General features: G+C 35.0%; 1 protein-coding gene and 1 non-coding gene across 2 annotated transcripts; one reads left to right on the top strand and one right to left on the bottom strand.

Moving 5' to 3' along the window:
- The first annotated feature begins 1,654 nt into the window (after positions 1 to 1,654).
- On the top strand, positions 1,655 to 3,917 carry LOC106136916 (uncharacterized). The gene is made up of 2 exons (XR_009657556.1): positions 1,655 to 2,695; positions 2,834 to 3,917. It is a non-coding gene; the product is annotated as an uncharacterized LOC106136916 (transcript).
- LOC106136986 (piwi-like protein Siwi) lies at positions 3,579 to 19,279 on the bottom strand. Its single transcript, XM_013337706.2, has 19 exons — positions 19,187 to 19,279; positions 18,022 to 18,330; positions 17,172 to 17,306; positions 16,781 to 16,940; positions 16,365 to 16,476; positions 12,424 to 12,549; positions 12,237 to 12,338; positions 12,070 to 12,163; positions 11,864 to 11,991; positions 10,944 to 11,204; positions 10,287 to 10,429; positions 9,899 to 10,044; positions 9,582 to 9,693; positions 8,608 to 8,737; positions 8,098 to 8,335; positions 6,027 to 6,103; positions 5,630 to 5,802; positions 5,280 to 5,379; positions 3,579 to 4,949 (listed from the first exon to the last, which is right to left on the bottom strand). Exons 2-19 carry the CDS (start codon positions 18,326 to 18,328, stop codon positions 4,785 to 4,787), a joined length of 2,709 nt encoding a protein of 902 aa, XP_013193160.1. The 5' UTR covers positions 18,329 to 18,330; positions 19,187 to 19,279; the 3' UTR covers positions 3,579 to 4,784.
- Between the last annotated feature and the right edge of the window lie 142 nt (positions 19,280 to 19,421).

Below are 19,421 nucleotides of genomic sequence, written 5' to 3'. Positions count from 1 at the left end.
TTTGTGTTTTTTTGTGTGTTTTCTATTAAGCAAGTTCAAGAATTTAAATATGGACTGAAAGACCGGGGAGCTGCCATGCGACAAAAACCAGTTAGATATAAAGGAATGTTTATTAATAAGTTAATGATTAATTTTATTTTTTTTCTTTTTCCAGGAATTTTTCCGCTGTGCCGACGAGCAGGGATTCTTCTTGATTTTTTTTCAGTCGGAGGTCACCATTTTGGTAAGGTAATTCGCTAAGTGTTATGGTATTGATGCTTGATTGTAAGTATGTTGGTAGTCACAAATGTAAGACCATATCTTGTCTATATGTCTATACTTGTCTGAAATGCAATTTTAAATTCTCACATGCATTTATTTCATACAAAATGTAATTTCTTCAGAGCTCTTGACGTGAATAAATGTACAGATACCTATAGGTTTTTTCAAAAATAAGCGCTGCGTTTTAATTATTTATTGTTATTAGTTTTTACTCAGTACACAAAAGTCGAGGCCTTACAAATAAACGCTTATTAACAATATCTTCGTATTCATAATTTAAATGACTCATTAGTAAACGGGTTGTTAATTTTTATTTAAAATCCTAAATTATTACCCAAATTTTGGTCACATTTTCGTGACAATATTAATTCATTCATTAATTAATTCATTAATCGTTCTCTCTTGCCCTTATTTTCGAGTGGTTTACGCCAGTTCTTACTTAGTATTTGTACGCTTTCAATGGAGATGACACCTAATCAGATACTTGATGTAACCTTCAGAGTAAATCTCGTACTTTTTACAAAACTGGCAAATTGTAGTGATAAAGCGGTAGGAACTAACAAGCGAAAGCAGCTTTGTCGGCTTAAATTTTAGACGACGTAATGCTTTGAGCCATATTCTAATAATTTTATGACTTTGGGTAAGACGTGGTATCCCACTTTATTACAATGGAGTTGGAGAACTGAACGTAATCTAAAGTGTTGCCAACGACGTATCAAGCTCCCCACTAGAATCGACCTCTAAAACCACTAGAAATCCACTAAAAAAAAAATCACACCTTCAAAAAAAACCACTTACTTTATTTCTAATGTGTTGAAATTAGCACCTGATGTCGCTGTTGGCGGATTAAGCGGCAAATATTAGATATTCAAATTAATCAGAATAAACAAATTGTTATAAGTTTAGTTACAATTAAATAAAAATAAATGATGTTTAAAATAAATGTTTAAAACAATTCGTTACGATCATAAATTAAGAAGTAAAGTTAATAGTAAGTGGTTGACAATAAAAAGTAACAAAACCCATTTGTTGTCGAATTCTCAGAGACATAAAGTTTGAAATGAAATGTTGTGGTTTCTGGCATGGATGTCGGTCCTTTTGGGAGTTTTACTCACTATTAAATTGATGGTTGGCAAATTATTGACTGATGAGTCTAGAAATTGAACTCCAACAACGATACGAGTGGATTTTATAGGCGTTATTCCAATAATTTAAAAAAATACAAAATTCTTATATTTCACTAGATAAATCCAGCCACTAAAACTCATATTTGTCCTCTAAAAGGCAAGTCAAAACCACCAGATTTAGTGCAAATTTCACTAAGTTGGCAACACTGATCTAAACTACTATAAATAATCTGCTTCGTTATGATGGGTAAAAAAGGTATACTAGCGCCATTTTGACAGTTGCCGACCCAATTGAGAGCTCAGCTCTCAATGGGGTCGGCTCGGCTCGGCACCTGTCAGACCAATACATTTCTTCATTGTAGCAAACAAATGGAAAATAAGTTTGGCAAAAGAGCTGTATGGCAATTTATATTTTTGTTGTCAACATCAATCAATTGTCAAACCAAAATAAATAAAATCATTACACCTAACCTACGATTAATGTAAAGTAAATTTTGATTTGATTTGTGATATTAATGAATTACATTTATTATTATATTTATGATGTAACATAATTACAGTATATTGTGTAAATAAAACAGCAAATTATTAAGTTCTGTGACCCTTTAATTTAAAGGATTATTATAATTTAAGGGACTGAGCAGATTTAAACCGAAGCACAAGAGCTTCTGACTGTGTTATTTAATATCTTTTCGTGCTGATCAGGTTTATGAATTACCACATTTTTATTTCTACAGTTAGAATGGAAGATAATTATTCGCATGATAGTTGTGCGATTGTCTATGTAACCGAGAGCATACCAGGACCTGCGGAAACAAATGCTGAATCTATAGAACTGATAAATAATTTTAATTCTCAACTGTCAGATCACTGCAACTGTATTTCTATTTGTGACCCCCAGAAATGTCAGTGTTTGCTGAAATGTAGTGGTTTTACATATGGTAATGGTCGGCTAATGAATCTTGATGAAATTTCCAACCAGTCATTTCCACTTAATGAATGCAACAACCATTGCAATTGCTCATATGACTGTAAAAATAGAATTGTGCAAAAGGGTCCAATGAACGGTTTATATGTAAAGAATTGTTCTGAGTTTAAAGGTTTAGGTCTTTACACTAGTGTTTTTATTCCTAAGGGTATGTTTATATGTGAATATGCTGGAGAGATCATCACTCAATCTCAAGCTGTATCGAGATATAAAAGAAATGAAGTGGAAAAAAAAATGAACTACATATTTTGTTTGCAAGAATTCAGTAATGGGAGTGTCACAAAAACATTTGTTGATCCTTCTTACATGGGAAATATTGGTAGGTACATAAATCACAGTTGTGATCCAAATTGTTTAATATTTCCTGTCAGAGTAAATATCCCAATTCCGAAATTAGCTATATTTAGCTGTCAAGACATTGTACCTCATACTGAAATAACATTCAATTATGGGACAGGTGGTGCACAAAGTTCATGGAAAGTAAACAGCTTGAAGAAGTGTTTTTGTAGGAGTGAAAATTGTACAGGTTGGTTACCATTTGATACATCAAATCAATGTTAAAAAGGTTTTGATTTTATAAGTTGACTACAGCAAAATGTTGCTTTTGTAAGCAAATCAATAAATATCTGCTTTTATCTTTTTGAAAATAATTTTATTGAATAAACTATAAGACAATAGGTATTATTAGCAACATGCTTCATGAAATACCTGCAAAAAATCATCAGCAACATATTCACATGTTTTGTTAAAATTGCACATATAAATATCCACAAAAAGCCTAAATTTTATTGGAAAAGTAAAATAACTGGATCAATAATGTAAAAAAATTTTTGGTTTATTAATAAAACTTGCTATTTTGCAAGCTGTCTTTCATTGCAATACTTCCTAGAGAATCTAGCTTCAGTTTGAACCCAAGCCAAGGTAACATCTTGATGTGAGGATGCTTGTCTGCAGTAGTTTGGAGAGCTCACTGGCTGAATTCTCTTCAGTCAAACCAACTGACTTTGTCCATGTGGCTGAACCTTCCATTAAGATGTCATTTCTATAGACAGACTACTATCATGATCCTGAATCAGATCTTATGGTGTTTCAGATCTTTGATTTTAAACCATCATAGCTCTGCACGTAATTTAATTCCAACGTGGACGAACCCTACCCTATGACATAAGTATCATGACAGTCAGATGGTAAAAAAAACAATGTTGAAAAATATAACATTTATTTGTGTAGCCATCACATAGTAACAAAAAAAATAGGGATAAATTTCTTCGCTGTTTAGATTTAAGACTACACAAAATACTACATTATCAAAATGTAGATTCAAAATTATAAGATACAAAGATAACAAAAATATAAGTGACTTCAAAAAGACCATTCCTTAATTATTCACGCTCTCAATTTCACATCAATATGATGGCACTACTATCATAAAGCACCCTGCACAGTCACTGTTATGTTTACTTATAATAAATGCCAACCAAGCAGTCACTTTGGACAGCACATTGACTTGTTGTTTGTGGATATGATACTATAATGATGAACTTATCACAAAAATTACCAATAGTTTAAATTTTCAATTAACTCTCATTATTAACGTGGCATATCCACTTTCAACACAACAATATCACTTAAAAGATATTAGTAAAAAAAAAAGGGTCATAATCAGATCTTAATCAAATATTTATGAGGTAATAAAAACAGGAATACAATGTACGTAGAGGTACAACATGGTCAAGTGTACTCCTTGCCTTGATGGAATACCTTTCATGCAGCTGAGTGTTGGTGTTATCGTATAGCTGATGTTTTTTATATCAAACATTAGGTGGATGTTTCCGTAATCAGCGCCATAGAGACGCCTGGATGAGTATGGTGACAACCGTCACCATACACGATTACGGGATCAACCATCTAACCAAAGTGCAGCAATATAACATCACAAATGCAAGATATGGAGTTTACTTGACTAGGCAGTTTAATGTACTTAGTTACTAATAAAACCGGTGGTATCACAACATCAATTGGTTATTTTGATAACTATCTCCTAATGACAATATCAATAATGGCATGTGCCATACACCTTCATTTAATAAAATCGTAATGACCATTGAAACACCACATGCAAATTAGTTGTCAATGTGTGTTCACTTGTCCCACTTATGGTACCTTAATTCTAGTAATTCTTACAATCTAAAAATACAACATAAGACATGTCTTAAAAAAGAATTGGTATTAGAAGAAAAATAGTCAGAAATATAAGAATTTTTGATACCGAAGAAACATTATCAGAATTTAGAAAATATTTCGAAATCTGGATGATGTTAATTTTCAAGTAATCAAATATATTTTTTTCCCGTAAAGTTTTTGCAATTTGAAAAATATCCTTATTATGTCACGGTGACAGTAATCTTCTACAGGAAGTACAGTGTCTCGCTGAGCGACGGGTGGGGCTGGCTGTGGAGGCTGTTGCCGGCGAGGAAGGCCAGCTTGTGCGCGTATTGGCACACAGACGGCACGCGCACCGTCGACGAGCAGTTGAAGTACAAGTGTGTCAACTTGTATGTCAAGAGCTGGATCTGTTAACAAAATTGTTCATGAAAATATGCTCTTTTATTTTGCTTAGTGCTACAGCCCCTTGTTTGGTGCTCGCTTCAGGTCTTGTATCAAATTTTGTCAAACCTTGAAATAAAGATGTTGCACATTATTATCAATAATTTCAAACCCGTGTAACGCCAAGTAGGCGGAAAAATGTTCTGTATGTAAACTATGCTGTCTTTAGGAGATCCCCAGCTTTAAAACGTAAACGTAATAACGTCATGAGAGAATTCATCTTTAAATTGAAAAGCAATTTATTACCGCAAAGAGTAAGCATATCTGATTTTTATAAATAGAGCAATAAAACTTACCCTGTCTGGAGATAGCCCAGTAGTATCTTCGATAACGTTGTACGACGTCGGGGCAATGGTGCCTTCGTTCACATTTTGAGACACCAAATAGAAATCGTACCTGAACATAACAAAAGCGAATTGTGATTAGTAGGTATTCAAGTTTCATGTCAAACAATCAAAGCAATATCTAAGTTATATAACTATTCTATAATTATAGGCATTCTATGAGGTCAAGTACATAACAATGTCTGCAATTTTAAAAGTTGAACTATTTTTTTTTGTGAGATTTGTCCCTAATCACATTATCCATTGTATTTCTTAAGAAATGAAGATGCGTTATTATAAGTCAAGTTCATGTGTCAACTTACCGCTCAGGCAATGTGACCACGTCATCAATGACCGTTCCGGGGCGCGGGTTCTCACCCCCGCGGTTGCTCTCAACGAATATCCTGGTGTTGATGCGTTTAGACACGATGATAAACGCCAACTTGTATTCTGCTCCAGCGTAGATCTGATTCAATTTCTTCTTGATCTCCCCAACCTTAAAAAAATAATGGGTAAAAAAAAATTGTAAAAAAAATTATTAGCCTATGTTCCCCAAAGACTCGAGTCAATAGCCATAATTTAAACTTGCGTGCACCATTTTAAATGCACCTCATCTTGTTTACCATCAGGCAGATTAAGGTCAAATGCACTTATATTTCCAATAAAAACAACTGCTATCAAGAATAATAAACAAGTTTTACCATAATTTTAGATCCTCACCTCATGACTGAGCACATATGGAATTTGACCATCTCCTACACCATCACGGTAAATGAAGATCGGGTTAGGCAATACACCTGAAAACAAAGAAAAAAATTGTATCACATGCAATCCTGGCTGCTTCTGCCATACAATTTGAGTTAAGCGCCTTTCATAATAGTCCAAGATCCCAGAGCCGTAAGACACAACTTATTTTCTAAAGAATGGATCTTTCGATTCTCAGTAGTCTTTCATGTACTTTTAATACCTGCATGTTTGTGAGACTTGCCCAGTGACACCTGCGCAGGTACCAGGCGAGAAAGGTAACTAGAAATCACAGTTACTTAACTTAAATTTTTATGACTGATTTTTATATATATTTTATAGACTATTACTCTGAAGTCATATCAGAGAAGTCAGACGCTTTCCATGCGCCAGAACTTTTGTCAGACGCTTTAAAGCTCTATCAAAAAAAAATTAACTTAATTTATTTTTAAATGTCTGACTTTTATATATGTTATTCAGATAACTATTACAAAGTTGTATTAAATCAATCAGACAGTTTGTAATGACCAAACACCCCTTAAACACAAGAATTACTCAGCCTCGAGTATGAGCGCGATAGCACAATGCGCATGCGCGTCAGAGTAAAATATCTAATATTTGAAAAGTACTTACTGTTTTCAATTTCATATTTTTACATATCTATTCAAATACGATGAAATTTATAATTAAAATAATAATTAATCATTTTTAAAATAATATAATATATTGCATACTGTATATAAAAATAAAAATGTAAAAAGAGAATTCTCTATTTGTTTCAGTGAAATATTAAATGTACAGACAAAATATTTTTACCGTATGATTATATGTAGTATTTTGATTTTCAGTTTTTTTAATAAATACTCAAACAACCATTAATAAAGAATTGAGATTCAAATAGTGATAGGTTGCTCGCCCATCGCCTAAAAAAGAATCCCAAGTTTGTAAGCCTATCCCTTAGTCGCCTTTCACTTATATTTATATGTTATAGGTTTACTATTACTATACTATTTTTTAATTGTTTATGATTTTATTTTTACGCAAAATTCTGCCAGCAACGACAATCTAACTGATGATGAGGACAATGACTTGAGTGGACAGTATAGAGATTTAATAAATGATGAAAATTCAAATGATTATTTTGATGATGAAGATGATAAAGAGACAATAAAATAATTATTCAATTGATTAATCATAATTAATTATTTTTTTATTGAAATTATTATAATAGATATATTTTTTTAAATAAAATAAAAATCATTTTTTTTGAAAGGCTATTGCTACAAAAAAAATCATTTTCCCCTATTTATATGCAATATATTATATTATTTTAAAAATGATTAATTATTATTTTAATTATAAATTTCATCGTATTTGAATAGATATGTAAAAATATGAAATTGAAAACAGTAAGTACTTTTCAAATATTAGATATTTTACTCTGACGCGCATGCGCATTGTGCTATCGCGCTCATACTCGAGGCTGAGTAATTCTTGTGTTTAAGGGGTGTTTGGTCATTACAAACTGTCTGACTGATTTAATACAACTTTGTAATAGTTATCTGAATAACATATATAAAAGTCAGACATTTAAAAATAAATTAAGTTAATTTTTTTTTGATAGAGCTTTAAAGCGTCTGACAAAAGTTCTGGCGCATGGAAAGCGTCTGACTTCTCTGATATGACTTAAGAGTAATAGTCTATAAAATATATATAAAAATCAGTCATAAAAATTTAAGTTAAGTAACTGTGATTTCTAGTTACCTTTCTCGCCTGGTACCTGCGCAGGTGTCACTGGGCAAGTCTCACAAACATGCAGGTATTAAAAGTACATGAAAGACTACTGAGAATCGAAAGATCCATTCTTTAGAAAATAAGTTGTGTCTTACGGCTCTGGGATCTTACTCTATAAGAAGTTTGTTGCAGGCTATAAAAAATACATTACTAAGCGAATCATTTCTGTACCAAGTTTCTTAGCGATTTGTCATACGCCGCCAACGTAGACTTGTAAACAACGTTAACGCGCGATTTTCTAGTAAATGCTTACCATTTTTATCTTTGAATTTCATGACAGCAGCACCAATATTGTAGCCCATGTGGGAGCTGAGCTCCTCGCCGCAAGTATGTGGGTTCACGATGGAGTAATACTGGGTCATCGCCTGATTTAAAGTGGCGACGAAGGCGCCAAAACTTTTCTCCTTGGAGCGTGTGTCGTGGCACACGTCGTAACCGATCACCATGATTGTTTTCAAGGGGATCGCCACTGTCCATGGCGCCCCGCCCAACTGTAAAACAATTCACATTTTTAAGTCTTCATTGTAACAACAAATACTTTTTTATATCCCTTTCTCTCGATATTTTCTTTTAATGTTCCCCTACCCAACATAACACATAGAACAAACATGCCAATGTTTCAGCTTCTTATCCAGTAAATTCAGTCAGTGTACAAGTTTCATGATACTGATTGTACTAGCAATATTTTTTTTAAATTGCTCAAACTTTCAAAGTATATGTTTTAAGTATGGAAAATAATGTGAATGAATTTAGAGATTCTCACCTTGCAGTTGATTTGTATAGCAACTTTAGTCGCAATGGACATTGCCGACTTGCTTGTCAGGTTGCGACCACAGACCACTTGCGTGGGTACCGCGCGCTCTACAGTACACTTCTTTTTGATAGCCTCGTATCTAAAAATACATTATTTTACAATATTGTTGGCTTCTTATGTTATGTCAGTAACTCTTTGAATTAAACAACTAAAACAATCTACCAATTTGTAGAAAATGTAAATTGAGCTGTCTTGTCGCCTACAGGGATCTTTTTCAACCACCCATTTTCAGTTATTTAAACTTTATTGTAGGAGAGCCCATGAGGGGATTTTGGGATTTACAAAAACGCGGCAGATAAATATACAGGGGGATACCTTGTACCCTATTAAGTACTCCCACCGTTTATGAGCCTTCTATATATGTTCACCCGTCAAGGATAAAGGATCAGATTAGTAAAAAAAAAAATAATCATCAAAAATTCTCGACCGCGTCAGAATAAGATAACATACATACATATAATCACGTCTATATCCCTTGCGGGGTAGGCAGAGCCAACAGTCTTGAAAAGACTGATAGGCCATGTTCAGCTGTTTGGCTTTATGATGGAATTGAGATTCAAATAGTGATAGTTTGCTAGCCCATCGCCTAAAAGAAGAATCCCAAGTTTATAAGCATATCCCTTAGTCGCCTTTTACGACATCCATGGGAACGAGATGGAGTAGTCCTATTCTTTTTTTTTATTGGTGCCGGGAACCACACGGCATTAATAAATAAGGTGATAATAAGATAAGGTGGAAAATTATATGCTAAATCTGACGCGCTACAGTATTTCAAAATGACGAATTTTTTTGCACACTCTAATAATGGCCGTGACTTTACGTCACATCCAAATTGTCAGATTATTACATAAAAGCATTATTTTAAGTTCACTTAATACGTTCGAAGGAATAAAGACGTGATAAGCGTGCGTTAACAGTCTTACCTATCTGCGGTCTTCCTGGCTAAGACGCACATAATCAATGAAGGATTTCTTCTAGATATTATATTCTCACACATGTTGGCGTAGTCGATTTGTCCGTCGCGTTGAATAACAACTGATCACAGGAAAATAGCGCATTAAGTATTAATAGACAGACATTCATTGTGAAAAATAATAATTGAAATACCTATCTGATTTAACAAAATTAAACATTTTGCGATGTACTGCAATGAAACTGAGTGACTGTGCCAAATCTAACATGATCATAGCTTCATTGACATATTTTTTAACTTCCAAGTTTTATTCCTAGAATAACCTACCGATTTCTGGGCGCGGCATGCGGAAGCCGACACCGCCACCGGTTTTAAGGATATTCTCAACGAACGCCTCGGCGTCGCGCCGCTGTCTCTCCGGAGTGATGACGATCCAAAACGGTACTTGAGCCAACGACAGCAATTGCTTTGATCTGACATAAAAATATGCACATTTGAACAATTATGGAGAAAGTTTACTGTAATTGTTTTCTGAGGGTCATTTACTCGGCAGATTTTTGATATTTTTGTTTTTATTTTTAATTACTCAAAAGCAATGTAATTTAACAATTTTTTTAGGCTTTAATTGTGACCTATATGAAAAAGCCTTTTAGTTTGTACAAAATAAATATTTTATCAGCAATTAAAATGTGTGAGTATTTCTATACTGAGTTACCTCATATCCCTGGTCCAGCCCTCAGTGGTGTCCCCGGCCGGGTACCTCACGTCGTTCCCTTGGATGATGTTCTCAGCGGGCAACTGTCGGCCCTTGAACTTCACAAGGCTGTTCGATAGCTTCATTTGCCAAGATGCTAATTCCTATACAAATATAACATTTAAGACAACATTTAAATTATATATAAATTGATGTACAGATTTTTATTTAGATAAGATTAGAAAGAAGTTTGTAAATTTGACTGAAACAATCATGAAAATGCTTTCAAAATAAAAAGGGTTCATTATCTGTGGATGATATTGACAATTATGTATATACCACGGGCGAAGCTGTGTAACGCTGCTAGTTTATAACTGTAATGATGAGTGAGATAAAACATAAAATCACGCCTCTTTCCCGGCGGGGTAGGCAGAGACTACCTCTTTCCACTTGCCACGATCTCTGATGAGTGAGATGATGATCATATTTACCCATTTTCGGTCAAAATCAATGTGACACATATTATTGAACTTCTAAGCCACACAAAGATCACTATGACTGATATTCTGCAGAATCTGAACACATTTGAACATTGGTGTGAATTTGACATGATTGGTTCTCTAAGTACTTGAATTTAATCTAAAAATATCATTTGAAACTGCTAAACTGTTATCTAACCTTGACAACTTCCGGCGTCTGCGTGAGCCGGCGATTGAACGCGAGCAGTTTCTGTATGCGCTGCGCGGGGCCGATCTTGGTGTGCGCGTTGAGCGCGCTCATGAGGCGGTAGTCGGCGCGCATGGCGTCGGACAGGCCCGTCTGGCGGCACAGCTCGGGCACCAGGTACACCAGCTCGGGCAGGCCGGCGCGGATCTCGCGCGGCTTCGACCGCGAGATCAGAAGCGGCTGCCCTTGGTCTTGGATGCGGATGTTGTACTTCTGCAATGTGTTGTATTACCACTTTCGAGTTACAACGATGAACCTACACTAACTATTTTATGTATGACACGATAGATTAACTGCTGTAGCAATGCACATGAAATACTTTCGCTTTTACTTATGACGTGAAATGGGACAGCGCTAGTGTTAAAGCGTTCTCGCGGCTGCCATACTTCGGGTGCAGAGCGCGCCATTTGAACCCCCGAACTTAACTGTACACTGTACCTTGTTCAAAAAAGCTCATAGTATTAACTTCGTAAATGGCAAATTTGTATAAAAATTACTTACAAACATTCGAAAATGGCAAATCACCAGAAGGTTGTTATTTAAGATCTTCCTCCCGGCATTAAGCCCCTGGGGATGAGCCCGGAGTGCGCCATTTGACCATGATCCTGGATTGGGTAAAAGTTTACACTAGGGGAATCCCGTCTGACCTCTGCAACCTTGGCGTGGAATCTGACCTATATTGGTCAAAACTGCACTAGCTGAATGTACATAATAATCGCATTTTAGAACATCCATGGGAAAGAGGTGGGAGTTGTAAAGTACTGGGAACCACACGGCACATATACTGTCATTTAGATTACACAAATTTTTGTTTATTATGTAAAATGTGCTATGTAATGAATCCGTGAGAAAGTATATTATTTTAAAATTACCTTAAGATAGTAATCCATGTAAGTGATAGTCTCATCCTTCATTTTAAAAGTAGACTTAGGGCTCGCTTCCCAAGAGACATCATCAACCCTGTATGTCCTACTGTTATAATCAGTCATAACAATTTTACCTTAAACCAAAATAAATTGATTAGTAATTAATTTATTAAAACACAGTTTAGTAGCATTTTCTTACAGAATGAACTAACCGACAATATCTTCCAAGAAGTTCTTCCTATAGAATTTTCCCTTGGTTGCAGCATATTCATTGATCATCATAAGGACTGTGTCAATACGCAGAACCTAAAAAAGATAAAATATTTTAATTCTGTTCAAAGACAATAAGAGATGTTATTCTATTAGATTAATACTTTACCTTGTGCGTAATTTCAGATACCAAAAGCAGACGATCTTCATATTGATTTATTGTACTCTTATAACCTGGCCATACTTCTAGTTTATACTCTGTTATTTCAACCTGAAAGCATCAAATATATTATTAGTCATTTTTCTCAACATAAATCGCATGAAAAAAGAAATGGATGAATTAACAGCATCAGTACCTTAGCAGCGGGGTCAAAGAAGTCCCTTCCAACAAGCTGGAGTTTAAGCAGATTGTAGCACTTCCTGATCAAGATGTTGAACACTTGAATATAGTGATAGTCACCAGGACTGACATCACAGGTAAGCTGAAAACAATTATATGGAACCATAAAAAAGGGGGCCAGGATATACTTGCAAAATATTTTGCATTGAGTGGAGTGGGGTTTATAATATGGATTAAATAAATAGTTCCGTCTCTCATCTTAGCGTGTCCAGGATTGCATCTTCGCAATGCTTTTGGCCACAGATTTCCCCCAATACTTGTACGCGTTGACAGCTACCAAACTAAGAAAAGTGCGAGGGGTCGCGAGCGTTCGAGTAATGTGACATTGAATGAAAATACTTAAATTTTATCAACGTTTCTTAATATTTATAGTATTATCAAACACGCAATAATATTAATAATCGCACATATACATATATAACAGACTTCCAAAAAAGAAGAAGTTCTCAACTCAATCTTATGTTTATTATCAAATTAATAAGAAAAGTCCAAATAGTTAGTCACAATAGAAATTTTCCTGCTAATCTTTTAGCTTTTAATTAATGTATGGGAGTAAAAGTTGGGTATGGCAAAAGAAGCATGAAAGCAGAATAAATGCAGTGGAAATGAGAGCGTTAAGGAGTATGATGGGTGTGAAATTGAGTGACAGGATAAGGAACAGCGTGATAAGGGAATGTTGTGATGTGAAAGAAGATGTAGTTACAGGAATAGAAAAGGGTATGTTAAGATGGTTTGGTCATGTGGAGAGGATGAATGAAAGCAGGTTGACTAAGCAGATATACAAGGAGAGTGTGGAGGGAAAGGTCAGAGTGGGAAGACCTAGACGAACGTATCTTGATCAAATTAAGGACGTCCTGGTTCAGGTCAAAAGTACCCGAAACCGCCGAGCTTGTATGAAGAGAGTTATGAATGTGGGTGAAGCGAAGGAAGTATGCAGAGATCGTTGCAAGTGGAAAGAGGTAGTCTCTGCCTACCCCTTCGGGAAAAAGGCGTGATTTTATGTATGTATGTAATCTTTTAGCTTATTACTTTGCGAAACGTAAACTGAATTTGTAATGAAGGCATACACTTTTATTTTTACACTATTTGTACTAAATATTTGTGTGAATTATTTCAAATATCTATTTTCTCAAAGGAAATGAAACCAAAAATTATCAAATTTAATAAATTCAATTGATAAGTATACCTATATATGTACATACAAAGCATTGATAAGACTCGTCAACCAATTAAACTGCAACTGTTGATTTCGTTCCCACAAAGAGTACTTTGTAGATATTTTTAATTTTCTTCGTAAGTAGCAGGAAGTAGCAGCTAATTTTTTTATATGTTTTAAACAAGTCCTTTGATTTAATAACATTTTCAAAGCGTGGGCAAACGTGGGTAAGTGTTAAAACCTTCGACGAAATTCGAAGATACCTTTTTTTCTACTACGGTACGATTAACACTTTCATATTAATATGTTTGAATAACATAAATGTTATATATTTTTTTCAAATCTTCGATAGACAAGCTTTCCAAAAATATACAATACTTTGTACCTTTCACTTTAAATTTTAATGCTATTTGGATTTGAAAATGGTAGATCAAGAACGTAAAATATTTAGCTGCATAAAAGTTGAACTTTGGTACAAAAAAACATTAACTTATAATGTATGCAATAAATTAAAAAAAACTAAAAAACTACGCTTTTATTGCTAATCAAACTAAAAAATAGAAAATAAAAATTAATGACAAAGGAATTCAGTAGTAGCAAGTCGAACAATCAGTTATAGTCAGTTGTAGTAGTAATTACCTCGGATTAAAATTATAACAAAATTAAATTTATAAACAAAACAATTTAAATCAGAGTAAAAAGCGTGGGGTGCCTGATGTAGTAAATATTGAAATCATTCTATTCTATTAGCATATATTTATGACAAGAGAGTTATGAAAATGAAGTAAAATGCACCCCACGCTTTTTACTCTGATTTAAATTGTTTTGTTTATAAATTTAATTTTGTTATAATTTTAATCCGAGGTAATTACTACTACAACTGACTATAACTGATTGTTCGACTTGCTACTACTGAATTCCTTTGTCATTAATTTTTATTTTCTATTTTTTAGTTTGATTAGCAATAAAAGCGTAGTTTTTTAGTTTTTTTTAAACTATTATTTATTTTCTATTTTTTAGTTCGATTTGCAATAAAACGGGTAGTTTTTTAGTTTTTTTATACAATTATTTTTTGGAAGTTAACACTTCTGGTATAACTATCTTACTAGAAAAGACTTTCGCAACCATGCGCCCATCGCCGGAGGTTTTCACATCTAACTTTCTTAAAGTTATATGTGGCCTGATTGGATTAAATCTCATAATATTCTCATCATCATGATTCTTTTTAAGGCGATGGGCTTGCAACCTGTCACTATTTGAATCTCAATTCTATCTTAAAGCCAAATAGCTGAACGTGGCCTATCAGTCTTTACAAGACTGTTGGCTCTGTCTACCCCGCAAGGGATATAGACGTGATTATATGTATGTATGATGATTGTTAAACCCAGTTGAAAAGAATTTTATAGTGATAAATCACTGTTAATAATATTTTTGACTATCCAGCAAACATAATAATTTTCGATTGTGGCCTTGCCCAGGAATCAAACCACAAGATTAAGAGGCAGATTGATACAGGAACAAAAATATTTCAAACATACCTCCACTGCCTTTACAACCACGAACGCAACAAAGTTTATCTGAAGACATCGTGGCACTTTTGTTGTAAAATCTGTCTTTCATAAAAACAAACACAAACTTGGGACTCCTATCTCAAATAATAAGGTACTTTTTACAGGAGTCCTATCTCAAAATATCTGCACAACACAGTAAACACAGTCAGAGTTCAATCTCAGATGATAAAATCACACGAATATCCGGAAGAACAAAGCTCGACTCAACGGAAGATTCCAAACTCCAAATAACGACAAGTTATCAGCACAAAACAAAGTGCAAATAGGTAAATACACAGGCACCGGTAAAAAACAACAGAAAGAAAGTTTACAGGTGTTCGAATCGAATTCAATCAAAACTTACTGCATAACTTATTTGACATAAAAACTGTCACTCATTTTCCAAACGAGTATTACAGTGTTGCTATTATAAATAGGCAAAAGATACCTAATGTTAATTCAAGAATTGCATTAATATGTTAAATACGTATTAAATATCGCAAAGTTCTGTAGGTAGTAACTTTATTCTTGTATTTTTGTAAATTTAGTAGTTCAATTTTCATTTATTACTTTTGTTTTATTACTTATATATTTTTTACTGTTTTAAAATATTCTACTAATTCTACTATGGTTTCTAATGGTAATTCTAAATGGAGCAATGCGATGAAATAAAGAAGCCTCAGGTTAATAGTAACATTATATGGAAATATATTACATCTCTTTTTGACTCATTATACGTCAGAACTTCTTGGTTTCTTGTATGGAGATTACTGGCACTGGTGCTATCTCTGTCTCTCTTACTCTCATACGAAGGATCTAAAAATGAATTTATTAATCCTGGCAGTTTTAATAAGGATAATGAGAAACTCTTATCAAAATATTGCATTGTCATCGGTCCTTGATACGTGTGCAAAGTTCCAAGTTGATCAGACGTTTAGAAATCAGTGAAAATTAAGCTCAAAGATTCCGTTACATACATACATACATACATACATACAACCCAAGCTAATAAAAGCGTAGTAAAAATAAGGTACTACATAATAATGAAGTTCAACATTTGAACTATTAAATTATGTACATAGGTATCTTTATATTAGTCAGTGGTAAAAGTCATTTTTGATATGCGTTTATTCTATCATATTCCACAGTGCGGCGGTCGGCCTCTAGATAAAGATAAGAGATTAAGCAAACCTTGATGAGTAAACGCATGCGCGCGTTATCGGTTTTCCTGTCGGAATACAGCTCCAATGGGTCTGGGTGGAGCTTCTTCACCGTGTACAGCACAGAGCCATCAAACAAATACCTGATAATAAATATTATGTTACGGCTCATTATCTCATCGAAAAAGTTCGGGTTTGTTCCAAACAAACAAATTTGTTAATCTGTTCAAAAATGGATGTTAATATCTATCGATACTAATATAATAAAGCTGAAGAGCTTGTTTGTTTGAATGCGCTATTCTCATGAACTACTGGTTCAAATTGAAAAATTATTTATCGAGGAAGGCTAAAGGGAAAAAATGCTAGTTTTGCTCAAACTTAATACAGTGTTACTATATAAATTTATTAAATCTGCAAAATTAAGGAATTTACAAAGTTTAAACTTACCCGCCAAGAGTGGGGGCGTGCACACGTAGCAAGCCTTTTCGCACAGCGGTGCTGTCTTCTGCGGGGTCTACATCCACATGGTACTGGTAGAGGCGCCACTGCGGCGTCGTCTCCACCGTGAAGTAGTTGGCCATCAAGTCAAGCGGACGTCCAGTTGTACCTACATTTTTTTACATAATTATATTTTTACTTTTGTTTGTACTTCAAATTGCAAATAACTGCACAAATTGAGGTGCAGTACTCTAAAGACAAATTAACAAATATTATACATTAAATAGTATGTTAGGATGTCTGTTTGTTCAAGAAAAATTATTGACCAGATTTTAATGAAAATTTGTAGTAATACAGCTTAGACATTGGAATAACATTATAAGTTAAAAGGAGTTATAACCTTTCTTTGATGTGACAGCTGTGGGGCGCGTGCGCAGCACCATCGTCTGCTCGGGCAGCACGCGGCCGCCGCCGCGCCGCGAGCCGCGCCCCGTCGCGCCGGCGTCTCCGCCCGCACCAGCCTGTGACGGCTGACCTGAATTTACCACAAAAAATATGTTAGTTAATATTCCTTATAAGCAAAATGAATTATTCCATTTCTATTCCAACATACATGCTTTGAAAGAAAGCAAGAAGAAAGAAAAATCTTTTTTTGGCGCAAAAGGTAACATTACATTGTTCACAATCAAAAAAATAAAATATTTACATGATGCTACCAAAAGGGTTTCCACTCAGCATTATGCATATGTATGATGAGATTACACAATGTACTGATTTTCAGCAAAACCTTATATGGAGGAGGCCTTTCCATTCAATATGTATATAGGATACATATTAAACTATCAATATAAAATATAGGGGGATACAAAATTTATTGTGATAGTATGGACAGTAAAATAGTAGGAAGGTACTTAGAATTATCTAAAACAACTGGATTCTGTATGTGAAAAGGGCAATGTGATTTGTCATTTTTATTTTTGCACAGCCTTATCAATAGATGAACTGTAAAAATGCCTAATCAAAAAGCTCACAAAACACAAGAGTCAGCTGGAATTCTGCACATTCAGGCCTGGCTGAATAGGTTTTCCCTTTAAAGGTAATCAAATCATTTCATGTAAAAATCTAATTACCCAATGCAGAATTTTAGTTGTAGGTGCACTATAGGCACATCTCCGGAAGTGAACACACAATTTCGTCTTCGGTTGGGACCAGGATGATAGCCAATCCAAAAAGCTTAAGAAGTTTCTTACCTAAATCTATTTTCTGCATTCGCTCTTGAATATCAACATCACCCGGATGGTCACGGGTGGTAGGAGTAGTGCGGTGGGATGCTCTGCCTGCCTGGACTGTGGGGGCAGGGACCCCAGCTCTAACTGGTGGGGCCACAGTCGGGGGGCCCCAAGCCATGGGCGGCTGCGGGCGCGGCCCAGTGGTCGGCTTTGGCGGGCCAGGCTGCTGCTGATACTCGCCCGGCCGACGCGGCGCTCCGCCGGAACCATCAGCTCCGCGGCCGGCACGCCCGCGAGCTCCTCTTCCACGACCTCGTTGTTCACTCATATCTGCAAATGAGAAAACTGGATTTTTTACAAATAGCTATGTAGGTAGTGCTCAGAACTTTATATCAAATCAATAGAAAACTTTTGAGATCACAACATAAGGTCTTTTTCCTCCTGGCTTTAGTCCCGGGTACATCCTCATCACTCTGGAGAGGAGCCCAGGGTATTCTTTTGAACATGGATCCTGGAGTGGGTGAGTTAAGATTTACACGAAGCGACTCCCATTTGGCCCCCGCAACCTTAAACGTAACCCGTATTGGATTACACATCCAGTTGCCTGAATATGCAGGTTTCCTAACGATATTTCCCTCACCGTAAGAGCATCACTTAGTATTCAAACTAATGTACATATTAAAAAAAAAAACTTAGAAAGTAGTCATTGTTTCATTGCCGAGATAGGATTCGAACCAGTGCTCTTCTGTGCATCACGCATTTTAACCGGGCATCCTACCCATTCGACCACCGACGCTCGATAAAAACATGAGGTACCTACCATCTACCTAAGTGAAAATGTGTTCCTTTCGGTACAAGGAAACAAAATGGCTTACTATTTAGCAATCGAAAACTTTTGGGATCACAAGGTACCTTCTACCTACCTACCTAGGTAAGAATGATTTCTTTGGGTACCAATCAGATTTGTTTGAAAGTCAATTTCTGTTTCCGTTACCTGTCGGTGTGTGAAAATCTTTTTCATAAAACGGTATTAGTAAAAAGCATGGTCAGCAAAATATTTAGGTTTCTACCTACAAGCGTACACAAACAAAAAATAATGGCGTCAATGTCTTGAAACAAAAGCAAGATGAAATAAATTGAAAATAGATAATGATTAACGAAAAAACTGAGAAATAACAATAATTACCCTAAATTCTCCAAGTCTTTGAAAACACCATGAAATCAGAACAAATTATTTCTTCAGACGAAGCGTTGCGTGACCACAGAACAGATAACCAATGAATGTCTGAATGAATGAAATTGAACTAGTGTTGCCGATTGATAGTCCACTTCACTATCGATACTATCGATTAAATCGATAGCTATTGGACTTGCAAATTGATATTGAACTGGTTTCTTCCCTGCCTTCATCACTCTACTTC

The sequence above is a fragment of the Amyelois transitella genome, chromosome 4, assembly GCF_032362555.1.
Source record: "Amyelois transitella isolate CPQ chromosome 4, ilAmyTran1.1, whole genome shotgun sequence".
Classification (NCBI taxonomy): domain Eukaryota; kingdom Metazoa; phylum Arthropoda; class Insecta; order Lepidoptera; family Pyralidae; genus Amyelois; species Amyelois transitella.
This window is presented reverse-complemented; position numbering and strand designations above follow the sequence as displayed.